At 33.3% G+C, this 23,668-nt stretch overlaps 3 protein-coding genes and 1 non-coding gene across 16 annotated transcripts; 2 read left to right on the forward strand and 2 right to left on the reverse strand.

The window, feature by feature from the left end:
- Window positions 1-5,471: 5,471 nt before the first annotated feature.
- LOC110619030 lies at window positions 5,472-7,809 on the forward strand. Of its 2 annotated transcripts, none has more exons than XM_021762293.2 (5): window positions 5,472-5,843; window positions 6,285-6,536; window positions 6,987-7,068; window positions 7,367-7,445; window positions 7,527-7,809. In XM_021762293.2, the coding sequence occupies exons 1-5, from the start codon at window positions 5,583-5,585 to the stop codon at window positions 7,588-7,590; spliced, it is 738 nt and encodes a 245-aa protein (XP_021617985.1). In that variant the 5' UTR covers window positions 5,472-5,582; the 3' UTR covers window positions 7,591-7,809. The 2 variants fall into 2 exon arrangements, with proteins under 2 accessions (XP_021617985.1, XP_021617991.1); XM_021762299.2 differs by having other exon boundaries at window positions 6,288-6,536.
- A 2,161-nt stretch (window positions 7,810-9,970) lies between these two features.
- On the forward strand, window positions 9,971-15,893 carry LOC110608656 (protein TWIN LOV 1). Of its 11 annotated transcripts, none has more exons than XM_043960455.1 (7): window positions 9,971-10,859; window positions 10,958-11,165; window positions 11,286-11,350; window positions 11,511-11,590; window positions 11,729-11,784; window positions 11,870-11,933; window positions 15,627-15,893. In XM_043960455.1, exons 1-7 carry the CDS (start codon window positions 10,313-10,315, stop codon window positions 15,753-15,755), a joined length of 1,149 nt encoding a protein of 382 aa, XP_043816390.1. In that variant the 5' UTR covers window positions 9,971-10,312; the 3' UTR covers window positions 15,756-15,893. The 11 variants fall into 11 exon arrangements, 6 of the variants coding, with proteins under 6 accessions (XP_043816390.1, XP_043816394.1, XP_043816385.1 ...); XM_043960459.1 differs by having other exon boundaries at window positions 9,972-10,859; window positions 13,404-15,893; XM_043960450.1 differs by having other exon boundaries at window positions 9,972-10,859; window positions 15,603-15,893.
- Window positions 15,894-18,338: 2,445 nt separating this feature from the next.
- TRNAA-AGC lies at window positions 18,339-18,411 on the reverse strand. The gene has a single exon. It is a non-coding gene; the product is annotated as a tRNA-Ala (tRNA).
- A 377-nt stretch (window positions 18,412-18,788) lies between these two features.
- LOC110608635 (protein NRT1/ PTR FAMILY 4.6) lies at window positions 18,789-21,539 on the reverse strand. 2 transcript variants are annotated; one of them, XM_021747908.2, is made up of 4 exons: window positions 21,163-21,539; window positions 20,811-21,028; window positions 20,104-20,544; window positions 18,789-19,998 (listed from the first exon to the last, which is right to left on the reverse strand). In XM_021747908.2, exons 1-4 carry the CDS (start codon window positions 21,302-21,304, stop codon window positions 19,000-19,002), a joined length of 1,800 nt encoding a protein of 599 aa, XP_021603600.1. In that variant the 5' UTR covers window positions 21,305-21,539; the 3' UTR covers window positions 18,789-18,999. The 2 variants fall into 2 exon arrangements, with proteins under 2 accessions (XP_021603600.1, XP_043816409.1); XM_043960474.1 differs by having other exon boundaries at window positions 20,104-20,550.
- Between the last annotated feature and the right edge of the window lie 2,129 nt (window positions 21,540-23,668).

The raw sequence follows: 23,668 nt of genomic DNA on the forward strand, positions 1-23,668 counted from the left end.
GCAGAAGTATTAGAATCAGGTATAATGGCTATTAAAGAAAATTTCAAATGCAATAAAGTTGCATGATATATCAAGAAAGATGAGTGGTTTAATATGAAAACTTTATTATTAAATCAGAAAAATAGTTTGAAATAAAAGTTATAGTAGCCGTAAGTAAAGGAGTGGTCAGCACTTTCCTTTTTTTAAAAAAATAATAATAATAATAATAATAAGAAAAGCAAAGCAAAGGCAACATTATGATGGTGACATGATAAGAACAATTGTTGGAATTCTGATTTGCTTAATCATTCAGCTCTTACTGATCAGCAGGGAAAAGAAAAGGAATGATTTGTCTTTTTATTATTATTATTATTTTAATAGCCCATGGGAGGGGGAAAGAAAAAGAAGCCAAAATTATACTAGTTTCTACAAAATTATGATCACCATATGTTTGATAAATTTCTCAAAGGTAGAAAGTTTTGAATAAAATAAATCAGAACAATTCACAAGGGCCAATCAATCTATTAAGTTACTGGGGTGTATGACAACCATTGTTTCTCCAGGCCGTGATTTACTATACATGAGGTGAGGCTATAACTTATTTAGAACAAATCAACAAAAACATTCCCATAACAACAAAGAACATAAAATAACTAGGTGATACATGTCAGACAGTCCTTTAATTTATTTTCATGGTTGAAGATTCTGTGTGGTGAGAAAGAGAAAATATATATTTGACCCATCCTAAATAATCCCTGTGGAAATGCTTGAAGTCGTATTTATCTTCAGTGAGTGTTCAGGAATATAGGTAAGACCTATACAGTTAGAAAATAGTTACCCATAACAATTCAAGCTGTTGACTGGCTATGTGAGTTATCAGATAACGTACACCAATGGTGTGTAGTGCATATGTCTATGCAAGAGCCCGTGTAGACTCGTGAAACCATTCAAAACATTTGCAACAAGATATGCAAGATAGCATCTAACTCGGCACCAATACATTTCTTCTGTATGATTGTCCACAAGCTTTAGTGCATGGGGGCTAAAGCTGAATGGCATTGATGATCATGTTACTTTTAATGAAAAGAAAAACCAACAAAGTAATGGGTAGATGGTGAAAACCATATGGTCAAGAGATTCAGAATTCTCACTGACCTAGAACCACAGTAATACACAGAATTATTTAATTTCTTAATTGTCCAATAACAAAGCTTTAGAAAAATACCTAAATACCGATGAGCATTACTTCCATGATATTGAATCTAGTAATTAGCTTTATTAACTTGCCCACTACCAATTTCGATCCGTTGATTTTTTTTAAGATCGAATCCAAATCCAAATGTTTTGTTCTGAATTTGGTTTATCACAAATTAATAAAACCATGTTAGTATCATGTCATAAAAAATAAAATAAAAAACAAGGTTTTAAATTGAAAAAAAAAGTCCTAAATACTTGAGGAACTTTTCTCCAATTTTTTGTCCCAAAGATGCAAAACATTCGGATAGAAATTCAATAAACAAGATCTTGATTGAAGCTTCTTAGGAAAAGATGAGAGAGATACAAAACCATATAGTGATGCGGAAAGGTTCTTCTAGTCTATCCACCAAAGAAAAAGAGTCTTTTTGCAGAAAAACAAAAAAAAAAAAAAGGAAAGAGAAAGGGAAATAGAGAGATAGAGTACTTACAATTGAAAATTCCTCTTTTACATTCACAAATGCGAAAAAAAAGGGCTTCCAAATCATCCTTGGATGTCATTTGGCTACAGAAATTTACCTATGCATCTAAGGGACAAGGAGTTGTGTTTGCACAAACAATACTTTTAGGAAAAATGATCAAGCCTCAGCCAACAACGAGGTGTCACCAGATTTCTACCTTGTTCACACAATTCAAAACATAATAGCAGAAACAAGGATTACATGGCTCAATTTAGAAATCATCTTGTTTGGAAAGAATGAAGGACTGTGTATGATGATCAGTGACCATACACTACATATCAGGCAGAGACATCACAATAGCAGCAGCAACATCAAAAGTGTGTGTTTTGAGTGCATGACACAAACTAGAACTTCAAAAATGCAGGGAGTAGTTTTCAGTGCAAGAGAATTACGTCTCCGGATGAAAAACTATAACGTGAAGAACATAGTGGTCTCAGGAACATACCACCATGTCTCCATTAGAGAGAGAGAAACAGTTAACAGTATTTCTTGCCGCTCCACCAGAGACACGGGCATCAAAATCTTCTCTATCAAGAAGAGCACAAATTCGGTAAATGTTATTTGCAGTTTTTTTGGTTTCACATTGACAGGGGTTCAGACTTCAGATCATCCATTTCAGGAGCACCTTTTTTTGACCAAAGTAGCTCTCCTGACTCTGCAATCCTAACAAAAAAGTGAGAGTTCCTAAATCTTTGCAGTAAAGCTTCAGTTTGCTTTATGTGATCTTCCATTCTGAGAATGGACTCACTGGCAGAGATATACGTTTGTGGATCAATCTCCTTCTCTGATGGCTCATTTCCATTTTGGTCTATTGCTTGGCCATCAGTACTCACTTCCCCATCTTCAGACACCAAAATTGTTCCTTCTTTCACATTCCCATTTTGATTATCAGGGTTTTGTCCTATGCCATTTTTAGACATGACTGCAGCAACTTTAAATGGTGCAATAATTTCTGTATCCCGCTTACATGCTGACAAACATGCCAGGATATGAACTTGCTCACCTGGAATAGAAAGAGTTCAGTATCATACAATTAACACAATATCTCCAGCATGTAAATATTGATGCATGTCAAGAACTGGAAGAACAAGGAGACTATAAGATAGGCACCAGGAAAAACAAATGACTGATCCAGGGAGCATAATGAATGTATATCTGCAGAAACATAGACCATAACCTTCATGGAGTTTTAAAAATCACTTTGAACAAGAGGAATTTACCAGATTCCATTAGCTAGTTTGGATAACACACTACTCATCCTCAGTTTCTCCATACAAAATCCCCTCTCAAACATTTGATAGGACCAGTAATAAAGAGTTCTGCACTGTGAGCAGGCATAAGACTTGAACTAGATGCAAATCCCAAACATATATCAAAATACTGAAAGTTGCTGTCATTCATTGATATTCTTCCAAAGACACTATTTCCCATATTGATTTCAGGGCAAAAAATACTTTCCAAGATAAACCAAACAAAAACTACTAATAGAGAAAAGGTTTCCAGCCAAGGAACTATCTTATCATGTAACTCAGCAATGATAAAAGGGATAAGAGAAAGAAGACTTCACTGCCTAACTCATCCCATACTTCAGATCAAGATCCCATTTTAACATAACAGTGAGGTTCAGCAAGGACCTAATACATCACCCAGGAAACTCCACCCAACATGATGCTTGATGGTCAATCCTCCTATCAAGCAGAAATAAAATTCAAATTTTTGGAATACTAGCAATCTCAACTAATTACAAGCTATTTTTTGTAAGAGAGTTATATGCCATAAATATCATATATGTACCTCTAATAGCACTAGGTGCATATTTCATACACCCCTCAACAACCTCTTATTTCAGTTAGCCATGCTGTGTGGTCACACAATAAGGAAATTTACCATTGGCATTGACCTAATAAAGATACTTGGATTTGACACAAGAGTTAGACTCTAGCTAAAGTTATCTTTCCGATATAAAGCAGAGCAAAGATGCTAAACATGGTATGTTTCAATTTATGATAATGCTACTATAACCATTAACCAGAACGTAAGAGTATCAAATACCTCAATGCGCACATAAAGCAATAAGATAGATGTATGTTCATGCAGTCAGTCGTCCATTTGACTGAACTGTGAGAGAACCATGTGAGATAGAAGAGCACACACCTTACTTACTAAGTACTAACTTAAAAAAAAATGCAAAAAAATGAACAACATTCTTCATCCTTCTTCATGTGAAACTAAACCATGGAACAGCTCAATTTCAAATGTTCAACAAACTAGCATCTATTTTCAAAATTTAACTTATTCTAAATATTGTACTAAAATAGTATAATAAATATCGTATTTAATAAAATTAATATATTAATCTAATATAAAATTTTAACTCAAAACTAAATATTACTAATGAGATTAACTATTAACGCTATAATATATAACTAACTTTTTTTTAACTTAGTGTACCCAAGTTGTAAGACATTTCCACTCTTTTGTCTATTTTAATTTTTATTTTTTAAAAAAAGAACAATTTATTAATTAATTATTTATTATGTATTATCTCTCTAATTAATGCACACTAAAAAGAAAAATAAAAATCTATTAATTTAAAATTAAATACATTAATTATATATTTTAATTCTTATCAAATTGTTTTAGTTTTATAGATAGTGAAAAGAAAATTATGGGTAGAACGAGAAAATTTCTCTCACTATGTTATAAAATATAAAATTTAAATAATTAGTTTTGCAAATATTCTTTTACCTCTCCAAGAATTCTAATGTCTTTTTTTTTTTCTTTGAAACGATCATTTAATTTAATTGTAGAATAAAATAATTTAACTAGAACATCTCTAGTCAAGTTTTTTAAATTCCATATTTTTATTGAAGTAATTTCCACAAACAAATGAAATTTGTCAAAGAAATGTCAAATTGAACTTGATGCACATTTTTAAATAATTTGATAACTAACATAAATATTTCTCATTCTTCTATTTCTCATGGTTGTAAATAATTACAATTTTTAAAAAAGCAGCATCTTAGTAGATAGATGATATAAATAGAATAAGTTAATAAATTTATTATTAAATAATTTTACATAAAAGAGGTATATATATACAACTAAGAAGTTGATTTCTCTAAAAGAGTTTGGGTTCATGTCCCTCCTTCTCATATAATTTCTTTGATCGCTTTGAGTTAATGCTCTTATTTAAAGAAAAACTTAAAAAATTTGAATTTTATAACTGAAAACAAGGAAATGATGCAGTTTTATGTTTTAAATGAATTCTAAATAAAAAGTAAAAGGTGAGATATCCATAAAAATTAAATTACTCCTATTCAAATTCGATTTATATGATTATTTATATGATTGATATCTGAATCGGTTTAAATTTAATTAAAAATTAATTTAAATTATTTAAATTCGATCTAAATCTAATTATTATTTTTTGAATAAAATTAAAATTCATTTAATTTTATATATTTTAATTAATAATTTATATAAAAAATATTTTTATTAATAATTTTTATTTAAAAAATTTAATATTTCTAAAAATATTTAAATTTTATTTTTTAAATACAAATATATATAAAAAAATTATAAATATTATTATAAAATATATTTTTATGTTAAATTAATTATTTATATAAATAAATTTGAATAATAAATATTTTATACATAACATTTAAATTTAATTTTAATTCATAATAAAAATTATTTTTTAAATTTAAATTCGTAACAAATTGAATTATAATTATTTAAATTTATTCCCTTAAAACTCAGTTGGATAGAATATTGGAAAATACCCCGAACCCTTTACATCCCTAATCCTAGACGAACTCCTGCGAGATGCATCGCTGATTCATAAAGACAATCTTCGCGGCACGCAAAAGGAACATAATTAAAATGTCGAACTCAGATGAGCAAACCCTAAAGGAAGATCGCAGACCCATCGATCAAAACCCTAATCAATCCCAAGAATGGGAGACCATGGCCCGAGCTTGGCTCGGCGCATTCCCCGAGGCCAAAGCCGTTAGCACCACAGAGGTCGAGGCTTGGATCGACTCTAACCGTGGCTCTTTACCGGCTGACCTACAGTCCATGCCCCGAGCTGACCTCATTGATCGCCTCCTTGCAATTCAAAATTACATGAGGTTGCCCGATCAGGTATCTTCACTATAATCACAAATCTGGCTGGCCAATTTTTAGATTTTGATTAGTAAAGTTCTCTCTATTAACATGCAATTGAGAACGCTATGATAGTTTGAGCTTGTGGAATTTATAAGTTAATGAAATATATTTGAATTGATATGTTGCTGCTCGCAGTGCTATAGTTATACATTTTAGAACTAATTTGCTGCAAAACGTTGTTGTTGGAGCAAGAAAACAACTTTGGAAATGCTATTAACTCTGTTACACTTGTTGGCTATTTGATTAAAGATGTATAAGACGCAACTATCTCTGCTGTAAAAGGGACCATACAGGGAGAAGGTGGAATTCTTTAATAATTAATGACGGGCATTCACTTTTGTCAAATGAAGTTTATGGACTCTTTATGTCCGTCTTTCCTATGCATTATATTCAGATTAATTTCCATCTTTCCTTTAGCAGGTAGCAAAACTGAATCAGGTCGATCTTCCACATGCTCGATTTCAACGGACGGATCAATGGCTACCTGTTTATTCCTGGTTGGAATCTTTAGATAAAGATGAGGTGGTCAAGTCTAAAGATATTTCTGACTGGTTAACTGAAAATCCAGATGTTAAAGAACAGCTATGCTCCAGACATTCTCGATACCATTTGATGCACTACATTAAAAAGTGTCATATGAAGATACTAAAGAGGAGGGAAAGGAAGAAGGTATCAGATACTTTATCTCTGCTCTCTCCTTAAGAACCTGCTATTGACCTGGTGCCTGAAACACGGAAATAGGTGTGTAGGACCTATCTACTTAGTTTACCTAGACAATTTGGACTTTGAAAGTAATTAGGCACTAGGCTTGTAATGATAGCAACTTTCCGAACAAGATAATTTAAAACTTAAATTGCAAGTAGTTTCACTTGAAGAGGGAAAAGAATGGGTAGAAAAAAGGGATTCATCTTAGACGGTGAGTATATAAGATGTGAAGAGAATTTTAAAGGAGCACAATGAAGAAATGCCTTTGAACTTTGATTGCTACAGGCTTAGGTTATGAAGTTTTATCATTATTTTTTTGTTACTTGCATTTAATTGAAAATATCACTTAATCATGGTATTTATGCTCTGTTTGTATTTGGTTTACTTGTTTATGTGGCTTATTGACTTGAACAGGGATTGCAGCAGCAGACTGACAAACCAACCTCTCCAAAAGTTCAGAAGATTGCGGATACTAAGGAATTATCATCTCTTCCAAGTATGTAGCCCTCAGAGATTTCTATAGTTTTTTTTATGCATTTATGAAAATGAAATATTATTTCTATTTGCTGAGTTTCAAAAGACAAGAATCCATCTCATAAAAATGCTCCAATATGTAGATTTATCCATCATGTAATATGGGAAAAATTGAAATGGTTATTTGCGTGTTTTAATTAAATCTTGTTATAAGGAGGGGGGATGACTCTTGTTTGTTGATATATATGTAAGAGGAGACATATATCTTAAATAATACCTAGCATGTTGATGCTGTATTTTGTCTGTCATGTATTTCTTAGGCAATCCTTTGAACAATATACCTAAGGATAGTGACTTGTACTTCGCCAAACGAAATGAGGCGCTTCAAAAGTATCATATGTGAGTGAATCTGTTTTTCTGTTTTCATCCTAGCATATTCAAATTTGATGTTCCTTCACTAACTATATATAAAAATTTCAGTTTATTGGAGTTGGAGAAGAAGCTTTCCCCACACTTTTCAAAGCGACAGGGCGTGCAGAAATGAAGCAATGAGCAATGTTCAATGGCAATTTTCTGCAGAGATAGATGTGAATCAGCTTGGATGGGGCAAATTTTTCTTCTTTGTTGTTTCCCATCTTTTCCCCTCTTCAGCCACTAATATGATTTTCTTTTTTTAATTTTTTGTAAATAACTGACCGAGAGTGGTTCCCTTGAATGTACCGCAAGTTTTTAAAGAGTCAATGTATTTCTGATCTCCTCATCAGATATGTAGTTTTGAGAAATCTATATACGGAGAACACTATCTGCTTCTGAGTACAAATAGGATAGTTCTTGTTCAAATATGCCCTTAAGCTTATCTTTGGATTGAGGGAAAAATAAGTGAGGAAAGAAAATTAGAGAAGAAAATAAATCTATTGTCCATTGTTTCATTTTTAGTTAAGATGAAATGAATAGGAAATAAAATTTTGAGAGGGAAATAATATTTATATTTCATTGTCATTTTCTTTTCAAATTGGGGATAAAGTGAGGGAAATTTTTAAAATTACAAATACATTCCTATATATTGTAGGGGTTTTTTTTCCCTGAAAAATTGAAAGATAAAATTGTGATTTTATCATTTAAAATAATTTTTCTTTTTATATTTTCTTTTCTTTCTTAAACACAACACTTCCCAGTCCCCCCTAATCATTTTCTCTTTTTTTTTTATATATTTTATTTTCTCTCCCTATTTTGCTTGTATATATTGGCATTGCTTTTAGCCATTTCTTGCTGTTGCTTTTAAAAGAGAAAAGGATTAAGGGAAGGCTTGATAAACAGCGACAGAGTAAGCCTGGGAATTTGTGACATTTTCTTAACAGTATGTGACCTATATTTCAGTGTGGAAGTCCAAGTGCTATTCTGACCATCTTAGCCTTATTGTCCTCCCAACCTCTGAGGAGTGAGGAGGGACTGATGTCTTAAAAAGACGACCAGTTGCCTGCAATGAAAATTATATTATTAAAAATAAAAATCTAAATGTTAAATTTCATCGGATTTGCAACTCATTGAAAAATAAAATGAAATCAAGGTTCCATTTACTTCATATTTTTTATAAAATATTTATTAAAAAACCTATTTTTTTTGTTTAATTGCATTATAAAAAATAAAAGTATATAATAAAATTTATTTTTATAAAGTTTAATATGTAAATAATATTTTTTAAATTACAAAAATAAAAAATCTTAGATAGTGTTTGATTCAATTCCATGTTTAAAATCATATAGAATTCAATTGAATTTTAAATGGAATTCATTTTACTATTTAGTTTGATAGAATTTAAATTACAAAATTTAATTAAATTTAATATAATTTTTATTTAATTTAATTTCAAAATTAAAATTTATTTGCTTTTAATTTTTAAATTATCCTTAATATATATATATATATATATTATTGAAATTTTTTTTAATAATAATAATAATAGGATTGTAAACGCTCTAACAATGTAGTGATAAAATTAAAATAAATAATAAGATAATTATATTTGTGTGTACTCTTATATCAGAGAATTTTTATTCCATCCAACTAATTTAAGAAAGTAAAGTTTTAAAAGTAGATAGCCGATTGTTCAGTAGCATCTCTACTTTTATTTAATATTTATAAATAATATAAAAAATTTTAAAATATAATTATTTATTAAAATAATTTTTAATTATTTATTTTATAATCATTAATATTTTTTTAATAATTTATTAATTTTCAAATGTTTATTTAATTAACTCGTAAAATAAATAATAATTGAAAAGAAAATTTTTGTTAGGAATATTTTAATAACAAAATATTATTACATAAATTTTATAAAATTTATTTCAAATTCTATCAAAATTTAAAAAAAATTAGTTATAACTAATTTCATAAAATGAATTTTAATTTTTTTAAATTAAACATATAAAATATAAAATTTAATTAAATTTATAAAATTTTAGAAATCAAAATTAAACCAATCATAATGTTGAAAGTGGATTTTTAAAATGATTTACATTTTTCTTTGATTAAAACTGAAAATTCATAAAACTGGAAAGAGCTGATTGGGGACCATGTCTGTCACAACTATTTACCATTGGAGGCTCACGTTCTGCTTTCTACTTTTGTGCATGGAGGATTCGCCTTTTCCTTTTGCATTATTGCTTCAGGACCCACTTTCTTTTTCCAACTTATAATCCCAACCACATTCTCTAAAATGTTCAGTACTCACTATTATAATTTCTAAATTTCACCACGCAAAAATATTAATTTAATATTTTTATAAATGGTTATAGTTTTTATTTAAATAATTAATTAACATTCTAAAATAGCTTTTTTTTTTTGTTAATTTTTAACGAGTAATCCTCAGTTTTGTAATTAATTCACTGTAAGTTAGCAGTAGCTATCCCTAGTTGCCATCAACTTCTTGATTAGTAGCCTCTCGTTCATCGTCGCACACAGAATAAGAAAGGAAGAAGTTTTATTTCTCCAATACCAAGCTCAAACAAAGATTGATGTGTATGTCTAACGCATCCGTGTCCATTAGCCCAGATATTTTTCCTTCTCTTCTCTGCTCTACACCTCACTCTCACACAAGCTATGTAGCTTGAAAGCGATTTTCAATCTTTCTCCGCTTCTTTGATACTACTCAGGATTACTTCGTCTTTCTCAAGCCTGGTTCGCTATTTGCTTTAGCTGTGCCACATGGGATTGGAGCTGGTTTGCAAAGCAAGGATCAACAATTTCAAAGGGGAACAATCCATATGGATTCGCACTTGGTTTTGATTGAAAAATCGTTTGATACTTGTTACTCTATCGGGGCTCGAGAAGCTCTCGATGAATTGCCTGAATGTTTTACCATCACCGATCCTAGCATCTCCGGCCACCCAATTGTCTTTGCCAGCAGTTGTTTTTTGAAGATGTCCCGCTATTCTGAGGACGAGGTTATCGGCCGAAATGGAAGGATTTTCCAGGGGCCTAAGACTAACCGGAGGTCCGTCATGGAAATACGTGAGGCGATTCGAGAGGAGAGGGCACTTCAGATCAGTTTGTTGAATTATCGCAAAGACGGCACGCCGTTTTGGATGCTGTTTCACATGTGCCCTGTTTTTTGCAAGGAGGACGGGAGGGTCGTTCACTTTGTAGCGGTTCAGGTGCCCATTTTAGGGAGACAGAGGCTAAATGGGACGAGTTTGAGTGAGGAAGGGTCAGGATTTAGGGAGATTGTGTTTGGTTCATGCAGGAGAGAGGTTTGCTCGGATTCTTTGGTGGATACGGGTCGGGTTTTGTCATTGGATTCGGATACTAGAGGTCTCTATTTCAAGCTATTAGTGGATTTCGTTCTGAATATGAGCTTGCTACTTGTGATTGGTGCATTTGTTCGTTAATGGGTTTGAATGTTATTACAGGATTAAACATAGCGGAAACATGTGAAGCTAGTGAGGCAGAGAAGCGAAGAGCAGCATCTGCCATTAAAAATATATTGTCTGTACTAACTCAGCATAGCGAGTCAACTGGCAAATTGGTGTGTGGAAAAAGATGCAGCTTACCCGGAGCAACCCTTGTCAGCTCATCTTTAAATATATCTCTTGGTAGAATCAAACAAAGCTTTGTATTGTGAGTTCTTTCAAATTCCTCTGTATGTTCTTTTTCTGTTTTAAAAAAATTATCTTTACAAGATTGGTAACGCTTCTGCTCTGTGTTTTTCGCCACATGTATGCATTTTTGCATTTGCAGGACGGAGCCACACTTGCCAGATATGCCTATAGTTTATGCAAGTGATGCCTTCTTGGAATTGACAGGTGCGCCTGTGCTGTTATGATTTTGATACTTGTCGAATATGCCAACTTTTTCCTGCTTAGTTTCATTGACTGACGTAGTTTTATCTTTAACTTAAAAGCGTAAGAATCTTTGAACCATGTGAAATTGCTCAGCTACTTGTGTCATTTTGTTATGCTGTAGGTTATGCTAGGAATGAAGTTTTGGGGCGCAACTGTAGATTTTTAAGCGGAGTGGAAACAAATTCGTCAGTTCTTCAGAAGGTACAAATTTCTTGTTTTTCCATTTTCATCTAGTTGTATTATTTAAATGCCTATGTTGTGACTTAATATGGGTTTTTTGACTGATAACTTGTGTTATTGATGATTTGTTTTTATCTTTTGCTTTTTAATTTTTTTCAGATAAAAGAAAGCATTCAAACTGAGCAAGCATGCACAGTACGTATCTTAAATTACAGGTTCATACTTTTAACTATTTTTCCAGTGTTTCAATGGAATGGAGTTTTATTCATGGTTCTCAATAATTGTTTTCTCTTTTACCAGGAAGAATAAAAGCACATTTCGGAACCTTCTTCACATATCGCCTGTCCGAAATGCTACAGGCAAGGTACTTTGCATGCACAAATTTCTTTTATTGTCTTGCATGCACAAATTTCTTTTATTGTCTTGCATGCACAAATTTCTTTTATTGTCTTTCATATATTTATTGTTGAAATGTCCTCTCATCTAAGAGAAAAGATAGCCCAAAGTTAGATCCTTTTGCAGATGAGCCAGAATGCGACTTGACTCATATAAGTGAACAATAGTAGTTTATTTCATTTTATTTGTTCTAGTCAATTTTGCACTTTGGTTTATTTGACTTTTCATATGATTGTCCAATAGCGTTAAATCACTTTTACTGTAGACATTGAACTTCATGTCTTGTATTTGGTTGTAAAATTGTCATGAAACGGTTTAGAATGACTTAATTTTAGTAAAATTTAGGAAAAACTTCTTGCATTCTCTAGGTTTTCAGGCATTGCTAGTACCACAAGCTCCAAATTGCAAAAGAATCCTTAAGGAGGTTAGGGATTTCAATCAGTGTTTTTGTTTCCATCTGTCTGTTTCTCTGTGTGGGATTTATACCTATTGTTGATTATATGCAAATTCTAGAAAGTCAATATGCACAAGGTGCCCTTTAATGTTCTGAATTGGGAAATGGGTGGTGCTGAATCATCTTCTTTTGTATGTGGACAAGAAATATTTAGAAAATCTAAATGTTTATATGTTTTTGTATTTGCTACTAATTGTTTTAAAAAATATGGCATTTCAATAGAGTGGGACTTTGATGGAGTGAAGAAAGGAATGTAACAGGAAATAAGATCAAACTAGAATAAAGGCAAGTCTAGACAATGAGAATGATGATTCAGATTAATAGACTCAGGAATCTCATACAAGGAAACCCTCAAGATTTCAATACAAGGAAAAATGATTCAAACTAGAAGACAAACAAGGCTAGGCCTCCCAGGAAGGAACCTCCCAAAGCAGAGAATAATCTGCCCTCTATTTTCACAAGTGAATCCGCGATGGTCCTCTCCTCTCCCTACCGTTATTTAATAAAGCCTATCTTTGTATTTTAGTGGCCAGCTGTCTAACCACCTGCCTCAGGAAGTAACAACCTCCATGCCAGCACACCCTTTTTGATTCTTCTAGAATATACTAATAATTTCATGGGCCCAGGAGATTTTTGATGCAGTTGCCTATCAGACTTTTTCCACAAACATTTGTGCTAAACCCATAACCTCATCATTGAAGTAGAATAAACATCCTTTTTCCCATCATCTTCCTCTCGTCTCAACTCTGTTGCTTCCCCCTTTCTTTCTTGTAACTCCATCTGTCTCTCTCACAATCTCTCTGTGTGTTTACGTATATTTGTGTGTCTCTGTCTCTCTCAAAGATAGCCAGTTTTTTTATAGTTTGAAGTTTGCTCTTTATTTTCCAAATGCTGATAAAGAAATCTCAGCATGTTTTCTCAATTAGATTAACAACATAATCTATCGCCTTTTCATTGCCTGAGAAACATGATTTCCTATGATAGGATGGTCTGCCACTGCCAGCGCTCTCCTGCTGCCAAAAGAGGTCCCACGTCACCCTTAGAGATTTATGATTGATCATTAGCCTGTGCTTTACCCAGCATCAGTCAGTGATTCTAACCTTGTTCTCTAACTTTGTTCACCATCCAACCATCATACTCAAAACAAGCACAAACGCACTATTTGGACAAACAATGGACTGACTTTTTTCTGGAAAGTAACACGGACCAAACTTGTAGTATTTGGGTGGATCTGGTGATCAAGAAGGCATTGGGTTTGTTTCTAGTACCAGTGATAAAGCTGATATCAGCAGTGAGAGGATCGTGCAGATGCAAAATGGATCTGTGTCCATCAAACTCCTTTTCCTTATTCGTTGTATGGATCAAACTCTTTTGTGTAAAAGGGTAGACCATTCATGATTACCCAGCATGCAAAAGAAGCCAAAGGCCTAATATTAGTTGGTGATGTTGACTTGTGAGGACTTCTTTGATTTGAGAGAAAGCCTGGGAGACGCAGGTAGAGGAGATTCAGAGGGAAGGAGCGAGAGAAGGAAAATGGAGAGTGGAAAAATCTTATAACAGAGATAAGTTTGGTTAAATTATAAACTTTGTTGCAGCATATTCAGACCAAAATATGGTTATTTTGTTTGTTGGGAGGATGAAAATATAAATGGTAGTCTTAGATTCCCTTTTGAGATAGTTTTACTTTAATGGACCATATTATCTTTATTTGACCATGGGGAATATCATGTCAGCTGTGCTGATTTAGGGAAACAAAGATTCACCAGGTTCTTTTGGTAACCTTTTGTTTCAGTTCCTTGGCTTGGAACATGATTCCTGTTCAGCTATATCAGACAACCCCAACCATAAACCATCTTAAAATCTTTCTTGGTTTTTATTCTTCCCCTGCCCATCATTTTTTTTTCAAAGGCCCATCAATTGAATCTCGGTGTGTGCTTTTTTTGTGCTTCTAGTAATCACCATATCAAATACTATTCCTCAGTCGCATGACACTTGTGATTCATGCTAACCTTCTTGAACTATTGTCTATGGGATAATGATTCTTGATTATAATTCATTTTGTAGAACTTCAAGGGATACAAATAGTAGTTGTTGTGCCCATTTTGTCATTTTGTAGCAGTCCAAACTTAAACACTGTGAAAAGATGAAAGAAGCCATCCACAATGATATGTAGATGTAGAGAAAACCATTGGCTTTTATGTTTATAGTGTTGCAAGCACAGGAAAGTTTACAAAACATATTAATACCCCATCAGCTTTTGACAGTTTATTTGTTGGAAATTCCTTGGTCCCTTAATTTTCTGGTTGTTTAGCTTTTCTGACCAGTTTCAGAATGGAAATGCTATTATACTACTGTGTCAATGAATTACAATGCAATTTGTTGAAGAAATTTATCATTGAAGATAGCTGTAATACTTTTACTTTGAAGTTTGGAAGTAGAGACAGGCTTACTCATGTTCTTAATAAAATCTTCACTTTATTGTGACATAATAATAGTTGAAGAATTGGGTTCATTATGGATTTTGACTTTTTTTAGAAATGACCTCACTGGTCAACAAAGTGTAGGAGGTGGCATCAGATGGCAAGGAGAGTTGGAATTTTCAGTACTAAGGTTGTAGGGGTTCTATTCTAGGAGTAAAATTGGTGCGAGACTGCCAGTTAAAGGTTTAGTACTAACTAGTTTAGGAAGAAATCTGGAATCGATTATTTTGCTTTGTGATTGGAGTAAGGTTTCTCATGAGCATTTTGTATTAACTCAGATGTTAAGTTATTGTTTTAATTGAATTGACGATAAAATTGAATTGCCAATAAATTGGTCTTTTTACTTTTGTGTGCTGATTCCTTCAGATTGATTCTATGCTAAAATTACCAAGTGGCTCTGTATATAATAACATGAATTTCTAGTATGTTGGATGTCAATAGTTGAGAATGATAGATCGTCAAATGTGAAGGATTTTCTTTATATATTTTGACAATTGAGTTATTTATTGCTTTTTATTATTGATTATGAACTGCAAAGAAGCACCTTAGCATGTAGTTCAATGTTTTCTTGCCTCTCAGTTTGTTTTAATTTTGGTTTAAATGTCTTCCAGTAGTTTGGATTCTAATGTTAAGAAGAAGAGACCGAACATGTAATATCTTTATGCAATTCTTGTTTTTCTTACTGGGGTCCATGGCTGTTCAGATAGCATACTATGTGGGTGTGCAGATAGAAGAAGAGTACAAGAGCCAGGAAAGGCATGGATTGAACCCAGAGAAGAGGCAGCTTAGTTGCGTAGGTGCGGTGAGGATAGCTGTAAGGAGTACGTCAATTGGTGCCGGCTCCTCTAAATCATAGGATACAACTTCAATTTTCTTTGCTGCTTTTTACTGGCTTTAAAAGAGAGAAATAATATTCACCCTGAAACTTGATCATATCTTGTAAAGGATCTGATGGTTTCTTGTGATATCGCTTTGCCCGAATGTGAAAAAAGAATATATATATATATAGAGAGAGAGAGAGGATTCATGCGTGTTTCAGCTACTAGATTTAGAAAATGGAATTGTTGAACTGAGACAAATTACTTATGGGGCTTTTTGCAAAATTAGGGGTTTGGAGAAAATTTTTTTGTGGATTTAGGGTTAGAAAAAAATTATTTGTGGATTTGGGGTTTGACTGTTAGGTGGCAGTCGAAAAAAGAGACTGGTGCCTGTTTAACAGGCGCCAGAGTCTGGCGCTATTTAAAATTGCGTTAATTTTTTTTTTTTTCTTTTTAAGAATGGCCTGGCGCCCCTAAAATATTAAAATATTAAAATTATATTAATTAATTAATATAAAGTATATAGATATTTAAAATTATAAAAATTAAATTTATTTTTATTGGACTGCTATTATACAGTTGTATATATCACACAATAATATTAATGCCTTAATATTTTGGAGAGTTATGAAATATATTATTATATAATTTAATAACCGCCGAACTTTTCTCAGTCTAGGGGAAGCTAAACTCGAAAAAGTGAAATAGGCCTAAGGTCTCAGAAACTCACTTCATTTAGTCGATCTAGCATCTTCGGTCCTGATGCAGACAAACACGGGGCAAATCGGGCTGCCCGCGAGTCTAAGTTCAGCACGAGAAGTTCAGCCCGGTGATGTGACTTGAAGAACAACAGTAAGCCTAGTCAATGCGCAGCTCTGCCGTATGCGCGCTAGAGAAATTAAATGGCCGTTTGATGTAAAGAGAGATTCTGATACTTCCATCTTTCGGTTGTAATTAGATAATGTTAGATATTTTTATAATAATAAATAATTTATATAATTTTAATATATTAATATTTAATAAATTTTATTATTAATTTTTAAATAAAAAATTATTGTAATATATAATTTTATAATTATAAAATTAATATTATATTACGATCAAATATTGTTTGTATTTATTTATTGATAAAATTTTTTATTATTTTAATAAATTAATACAGTAATTTTTTATTTAAAAAATAATAATAAAATTTATTAAATATTAATATATTAAAATTATAAAAAATATTTATTATTATAAAAATATCTAATATTATCTAATTACAACCGAAGTGCTTAGATCGCTAGTATGAAAGTATCATAACCTTTTTTACGTCAGACGGTCATTTAATTTCTCTAGCGCGCATGCGGGCAGAACTGCGAATTGATTAGGCTTACTGTTCTTCTTCAAGTCACATCACCGGGCTGGACTTCTCGTGCTGAACTCAGACTCGCAGGCAGCCCGATCTGCCCCGTGTCTGTCTGGATCAGAATCGAAGATGCTGGATCGACTAAATAAAGTGAGTTTATGAGACCTTAGGCCTATTTCACTTTTTCGGGTTTAGCTTCTCATAGAATGAGAAAAGTCTGGCGGTTATCAAATTATATAATAATATATTTCATAACTCTTCAAAATATTAGGACATTAATATTATTTTGTGATTATGTATGATTGTATAATAGCAGTCCAATAAAAATAAATTTAATTTTTATAATTTTAAATATTTATATATTATTATATTAATTAATTAATATAATTATAATATTTTAATATTTTAATAAATAAAAAATAAGAATGGCCTGGCGCCAGGCCATTTTTGAAAAAAAAAAAAAACTGGTGCCATTCTAAACGGCGCCAGGCTCTGGTGCCTGTTAAATAGACGCCGGCCTCTTTTTTCGGCTACCACTTGACAGTCAAATCCTAAATCTATAAATAATTTTTCTCTAACCCTAAATTCACAAATAATTTTTCTTGAACCCCTAATTTTGCAGAAAGCCCTTACATATGTGAGCTTTATAAATCTGTACTCAAACAAGACAGAAACCTAATACAGTGTCAGGCTTAAAAAGGGAAAGTGGTCGCCGATTATTTGCACTGGGCTCCATATAATTAGAAGGTATCGAGCATCAGTCATGCCTAGGGCTACCAAATTATGAATTCAGAACGTATTGGAATTTAAAAAAAAAAAAATGGAAGTTAATTAAATCAAAATAAAGTAATTAAAAAAAAAAAAAAGACTCGGAAGCTAAATTAGAAAGCTGCTTCCTGTACTTTTCTCCTCTAATACGAAAACCCTCTTAACCCTTTCTTTCAATTAACCTTCAAAATCTAAACTAATCCCTCTAATGGCGATCAAGAATCAGTCTTTTCTCTTTGCTTTATGTTCCGATCGCAACCTTTTCGGTACCCTATGTTGTTTTTCTCAACCACAAGCGGGAGATGAGTCCTTCTCCAGGAAAACATAGCCATCTCCTCCATGCACATTCAGGGCTCAAGAACAAGAAGTCATCATCTTTGAGGGAACGGACAAAAATGGTGAAAGGGGAGAAAAAAAAAAAAGAAAGAATTAAAATAATATCATACCGCAGAAGCCATCTAAAACCAGAATTCTAGACAAATTATTAAATATAAGATTGAATTGGAGATGCGGGGTATCGATCCCCGTGCCTCTCGCATGCTAAGCGAGCGCTCTACCATCTGAGCTACATCCCCGCTAATGGCTTACATTACCTGAGCAATACCTTTCACATGCTTCGCAAAGGTACAAGATGATGATGTTTTCAGCATTTAACGCTTGCACTGCCAGTTAAATGACATTTACGATGGTAATTCTTGGAATTGGGTTCTTATGGCGCTATATGGACTTGGCATGAAGAACAAGACAATGATCATTGTCATGGATATGATTTTGTTAATATGCTGTCAATTCTTAGATTGGTCACAGAGGAATTGAGTTCTAATCCTGAAATTTATTCAGATTAACATATGATGCTTTTTTTTTTGTGTGTGTAATATTTTCGCTAATATTTGCTGCTTTGGTCAGGTTATCCATTCTGCTGTTCCTTATTTAGAAAAGTTGTAGATGATGGTGCATGAGAAATCGAGAATTGCATTAGTTAACAATGGACAAGAGCCGCTATTACAAGAGAAACGGTTATTACACGATAAAATTACTCTAAAGCTTTTCCATGTATTGGCCGGTAATGAAGATCCTGCGATTGATCTTATATACAGCCAAGAGGTTGTTCAGCGCAACCATTTATCATCTGGTATAAACAGACCAAAGAGGCCAGTCGTTATCTATGTCGAATGCGTAAATTGGCTTTGATAGCCACTTCTTGTTGATCTATACTTGTACCAGTTGGCCCAGAGAAGGTAATGCAAGAAATTCACAGCACTTAGCACACACATCAGCCAGTAGAATCGTTCCAGTTGATAGTAATTTATGTTGTCGCCAGAGAGCCATGGTCTGCGTGTAGAGCTACCTGTAATATTATTTACTATTGATACAATTACTGAGCTCAGGTAGTACCCCATGGCCAAGGAAGCCCAAGAAAGAGAAGTTGCTAAGGATCTCATGCTTGTGGGTGCCTCTGTAAAGAAAAATTCCATCAGCCCTGCCAATGTGAAGAGATCTGCTGATCCCAAGAATAAGTACTGGAAAGCAATCCAGAAGAATGTGATGGGTAATGGATCATTCGAGTCTAGCAGTCCTGAATTTGTAGCAACTCTCTTCCGCTTGATTTCAACCAGCGCAGCAACTCCCATTGCTATTACAGAAAGAACTAAACCAATGCCAATTCTTTGCAGATGAGTGATGCCCATTTCAGATTTAGTCACTTTCCTAGCGAATGGGATAATGAAATGGTCGTAAATGGGTGCTAGGATCATAATGAAGATTACAGGAAAAAAGGGAAGGGAAGCTGGGGGAACTTTCAAGGAACCAAGCTCGGTGTTCATGGTGGCAGCTTGTTGTACAGAAAATGTGGAGAGCTGAGCCAGGCAGCAACTGAGCATGATGGTGCAAGAAAATATTGGTAGGATTTTTATCACAACCTTAACTTCCTCAACTTGCTGTACTGTGCATTCTAGAGAAGAATGGACTTGCCTTTTCACCAACGCTCTGTTAAGAAAGCTGAAGCTTTTTGTTAAAGTTTCAGTACCGGGTGCCATTTCTTTGGAATTTTCTTTTGATTCTTCGCTGGCCTTGGTTGGACTGATAGGACTTGCATTCAGGTTTGCTATGGCATTGCTGGGAGTGCTGCTTATGAAAGTAGTAATAGCAGCAACTATCAAAACCTGTTCAAAAAAAAAAAAGTGGTCAATTACATGAAAAAAATAATGAAAATTTACGCAGCAGTTCAACGTGTTAGCCAGAAAGTCCATGAGAAACCTGTAGTATACCTTGAAAATGGTTGTGAGGGGACTTCCAGAAGGGATCTTATTCCTGTAAGTGGGTGAGCCAGCGAGGAAGATAGGGATAGATAGAAAGATTACAATGGTGGATACTCCAAAACCCCACACCCACCCTTTGTTGTCCTCTAGCCACACAACGAAAGTTACTGCAATGAGGCCTCCGCAAGCAAGACAGAAGATGAAGTAATTGAAGAAGGTCGATCTCTGCTTCCTTCCTTGTGGGGTGCTTTCATCAAATTGCTCTGCCCCATGTGCTGCAAGTGAACCCTTTATCCCTCCAACGCCAAGGGCCACTATATAGAGCCCTAAAAACAGCATCGCAGCTTTTGCACCAGTTACTTCTTGGCATGGGACGTTGGGGTTAGCTGGGTCACATGCCGGTGGTTTTAGCGAAGGTGAGCGAGCTTGCACAGTGAGTATCACCAACCCCTCTAACGATCAAAATTATTTTATACAAATCTTGATGCTTTGGACTACATTATTATTTGTTCCTTACAATTACGCAGCAGTTCCGAGTGGGGTTTGCTGCATCACCACTCTGTCCTCTAGAAATTTGAGAATCATCAAATGCATGGTTTCCAATTTTATGAAAGAAAATGAAAAGGCAAGAAGAGAGAAAGGAAACGACAGACGCAATTCCTCCAGTAACTAACAGAAAACTAAGTTACAAGAGAGGGAAAGAGAGATGTCTTTACCAGAAATTCGATGTCTGCACTTATCAGGTATATGGTATAAGTAGTGAAAAAAGCATCTGAGAGAAAACCACCGAGAAGTGCCAAAAGGAAAGAAGTTCCCATGAAATTCGTGACATTATTGGCCGATACAGATGGAGACAAATGCATGTACTCTGATAGATACATCACCAAGTTGCTTGCATTTGCCAGAAATGCCAGGTTATCCAATATCTCCACAACTGCATGCCAACAAATTTAAAACCCCATCATTTTCCTTCTCTTCTTTTTTTTTTTTTTTCTTTCAAACAACAAAATATACATAGCCAAAAGCAAGTGTGGAATGCTGAAGAAGAAGAAGAAGCATAGAACAGACCCAATACGAAGGAGGCAGCAAGCATGCCTCCATGACGGCCTCTGAGGGCAGGCCTGTTCCTCCAGTCCACATAGCCATCCCATCTAGCCAGCTGCTCTTCGTTTTCTTGTTCCTGCACATATAGACAAAAAGAAAAACTCATGAGGGTACACCAAAATATGTATAAGACCAATTATATAAAATACATGAATGAGAGAGAGAGAGAGACAGAGACTAAAAGGAAGAGGAACCCACCATCTCCATCTCTCTCTTGGTGTTGAGAATTTGGATCTTGGGTGAGAGGAGTTGTTGAATATAAAGAAAGAGTGATGACTGGTTGAGGTTTTAAAGAGCGAAAAGATATAGAACAAGACAAAATATATCCTGGACCCATTATAAAATGGACTTAATTTCATCCTTTTAGCCTGAATTATTGTGAGCAATTGTTTAACGGAAGGAAATTACTCTCAATCAATAAAACCTGATGAAAAAATTCCTCTTTAAATAGAAAAAAAATAAATATCATGCAAAACAGTTTATTTGTGGAAATTTATAAATATAATTTTATATGATTTTAGAAATTATTTTTTCTAGTGAAGGTTGAAACTAATAGTAGAAATTAATGTTTCAACGAGTTCTTTGCACGCGTGTAGGAAATGCTATTTGCTTTGAGCTTGAAGTGTTTTGAACTCTCTGTCTGAATGTCTTCACCATTCAGTTAATTAATATTTTAGTTATTTTGACAGTGTTTGAAGTAAATAGATTTAGCTAATTCATTATTTATTTTTTGAATAAGAGGAAAGTGGTTTAATTAGGGCAAGAGGGCTTCATTAAAGCTCTAATCACAGGAGTCTAAGAAAACGATTCTTGAAATGATGTAGACATTTGTAGCCCTCTATTGGGATATTCTCTCTTCATCTATTGTAACTAAAACAAATTAATGAGACTCTCATCATAATAATCCATTGTAACTGCAAAAAATTCATTAATGATCACACGGTTGAGTCCAATTCTTCCATTTATATATAAATAAATGTTTTTTATTATTTCAAATAAATATATTAAAATTCCAAAAAAAAAAAAAGAAGAGAAAATTGACAGTAGGGTGTGGACTGGAGAATTCAACTAGTAGACATGTGAACCATCCTTTACTGCTGTGTGGACCAATTGTGTTTTTCTAAGACATGTGTGCAGGGGCGGAGGGACGGTACGGTAAGGGGGCACGTGCCGTACCGGCGACCGGAAAATGCTTTGAAGGGGAATGAAGGTGCCACAGCAGTGCAGTTGCAGCGGTTTGGTTTGGAGGATGAAGAAGAAGGAAGGTGGCTGGAAATAATAGAAGTTTGAATGTTTTATTTTTTTTTTAGGGTTCTTCAAAACGATGTCGTTTTGAAGATTTTATTTAAAAAAAAAATAAATTAAACGGCGTCGTTTTGTAGCCTTAAATAGGAAAAAAAATAAAAGTTAAAACGTATATATACATATGCAGAAGCCTATGTATCAAAGCAAAGCACGAATATCAAGGCCACAACTCAGCCTGCCTCAGCCAGTCTGCCTGCAACCTGCCTGCCTGTCTCCTCGCCTGTGCTACTGTGCCGCCGGAATCCGCCGCCGGTCAGGTGAGTCTGCTTTTTTTTTTTGTTTTGTTATTTGTTTAATTAATTAAATGTTCAATTTATTAGGGTTTATTCAATTACAATTAGTGATTAATTATCAATTTGTTGAATAAATTAGTTACAATCATATTATAATTGTTGTGTGTTTTACATACTTTTGAAATTGATGTTAAATTGTTTAAATTTGTTCAATTAATTGAGTATTTAATTTAGGGTTTATTAAATTAAAATTAGGGATTAATCATGAATGTGTTGAATAAATTAGTTACCAATCATATTGTTTAATGTTTATGTGTTTTACATACTCTTGAAATTGATGTTAAATTGTTAATTATGATACTAATTATGTATGCTTGTGTGTTATACATAAATTTAGGTTTTATTTAAATTTAGATATTGAGAAATTTAAATTGAATTTTATACACAAACTATTAAGTTAATTTAATTGTTAAGTTAATTCCTAATCTACTAAATCCTCTTAATTTTTTTCAAGAAAAGAAGAAATCATAATACAATAAAGGAGAATATTGTGGAATGCTTATTTAGTATACTTCTAGTATTCCACAACCAAACAAAAGTTCAAAAATAAAACAATAACAGAAAGAAAATTGTACCAATAAAGAGCACTCTCACTGCCCAAGAACGAGTAAAACCCCAACTCCACATAGAAAATTACTTCATTGAAAACAGTAGAATAAAAACAACAAATAAATTCTAATTAAATGTGAATTACTAATAGTAGGTAACCTTTTATACTTTAATTGGAATATTATATACTGTATAATTTTGGTAGGCCACTAACGAATTTATGTCAAGTACATAAGAAACTTAAATAGTTAAATTGATAGTCTTTGATGAATGTGTAATTGATTTTAATATTTTATTTGTTTATTTAAATAGGAATTACAATA

The sequence above is a fragment of the Manihot esculenta genome, chromosome 1, assembly GCF_001659605.2.
Source record: "Manihot esculenta cultivar AM560-2 chromosome 1, M.esculenta_v8, whole genome shotgun sequence".
NCBI lineage: Eukaryota > Viridiplantae > Streptophyta > Magnoliopsida > Malpighiales > Euphorbiaceae > Manihot > Manihot esculenta.

Bases quoted from the DNA above. Each gene is read 5' to 3' on its own strand.
- LOC110619030 (XM_021762293.2), top strand. From the start codon at position 5,583: ATGTCGAACTCAGATGAGCAAACCCTAAAGGAAGATCGCAGACCCATC. The intron at 5,844-6,284 runs GTATCTTCACTA...TCTTTCCTTTAG, and splicing joins ACATGAGGTTGCCCGATCAG to CAGGTAGCAAAACTGAATCA. The intron at 6,537-6,986 runs GTATCAGATACT...TGACTTGAACAG, and splicing joins AGAGGAGGGAAAGGAAGAAG to GGATTGCAGCAGCAGACTGA.
- LOC110608656 (XM_043960450.1), top strand. From the start codon at position 10,313: ATGGATTCGCACTTGGTTTTGATTGAAAAATCGTTTGATACTTGTTAC. The intron at 10,860-10,957 runs GTCTCTATTTCA...ATGTTATTACAG, and splicing joins ATTGGATTCGGATACTAGAG to GATTAAACATAGCGGAAACA. The intron at 11,785-11,869 runs GTTCATACTTTT...CTCTTTTACCAG, and splicing joins GTACGTATCTTAAATTACAG to GAAGAATAAAAGCACATTTC.
- LOC110608635 (XM_043960474.1), bottom strand. From the start codon at position 21,304: ATGAGTTTTTCTTTTTGTCTATATGTGCAGGAACAAGAAAACGAAGAG. The intron at 20,551-20,810 runs GTAAAGACATCT...TAATTTTGATCG, and splicing joins GTGCAGACATCGAATTTCTG to TTAGAGGGGTTGGTGATACT. The intron at 19,999-20,103 runs GTATACTACAGG...TTTTTTGAACAG, and splicing joins CCCTCACAACCATTTTCAAG to GTTTTGATAGTTGCTGCTAT.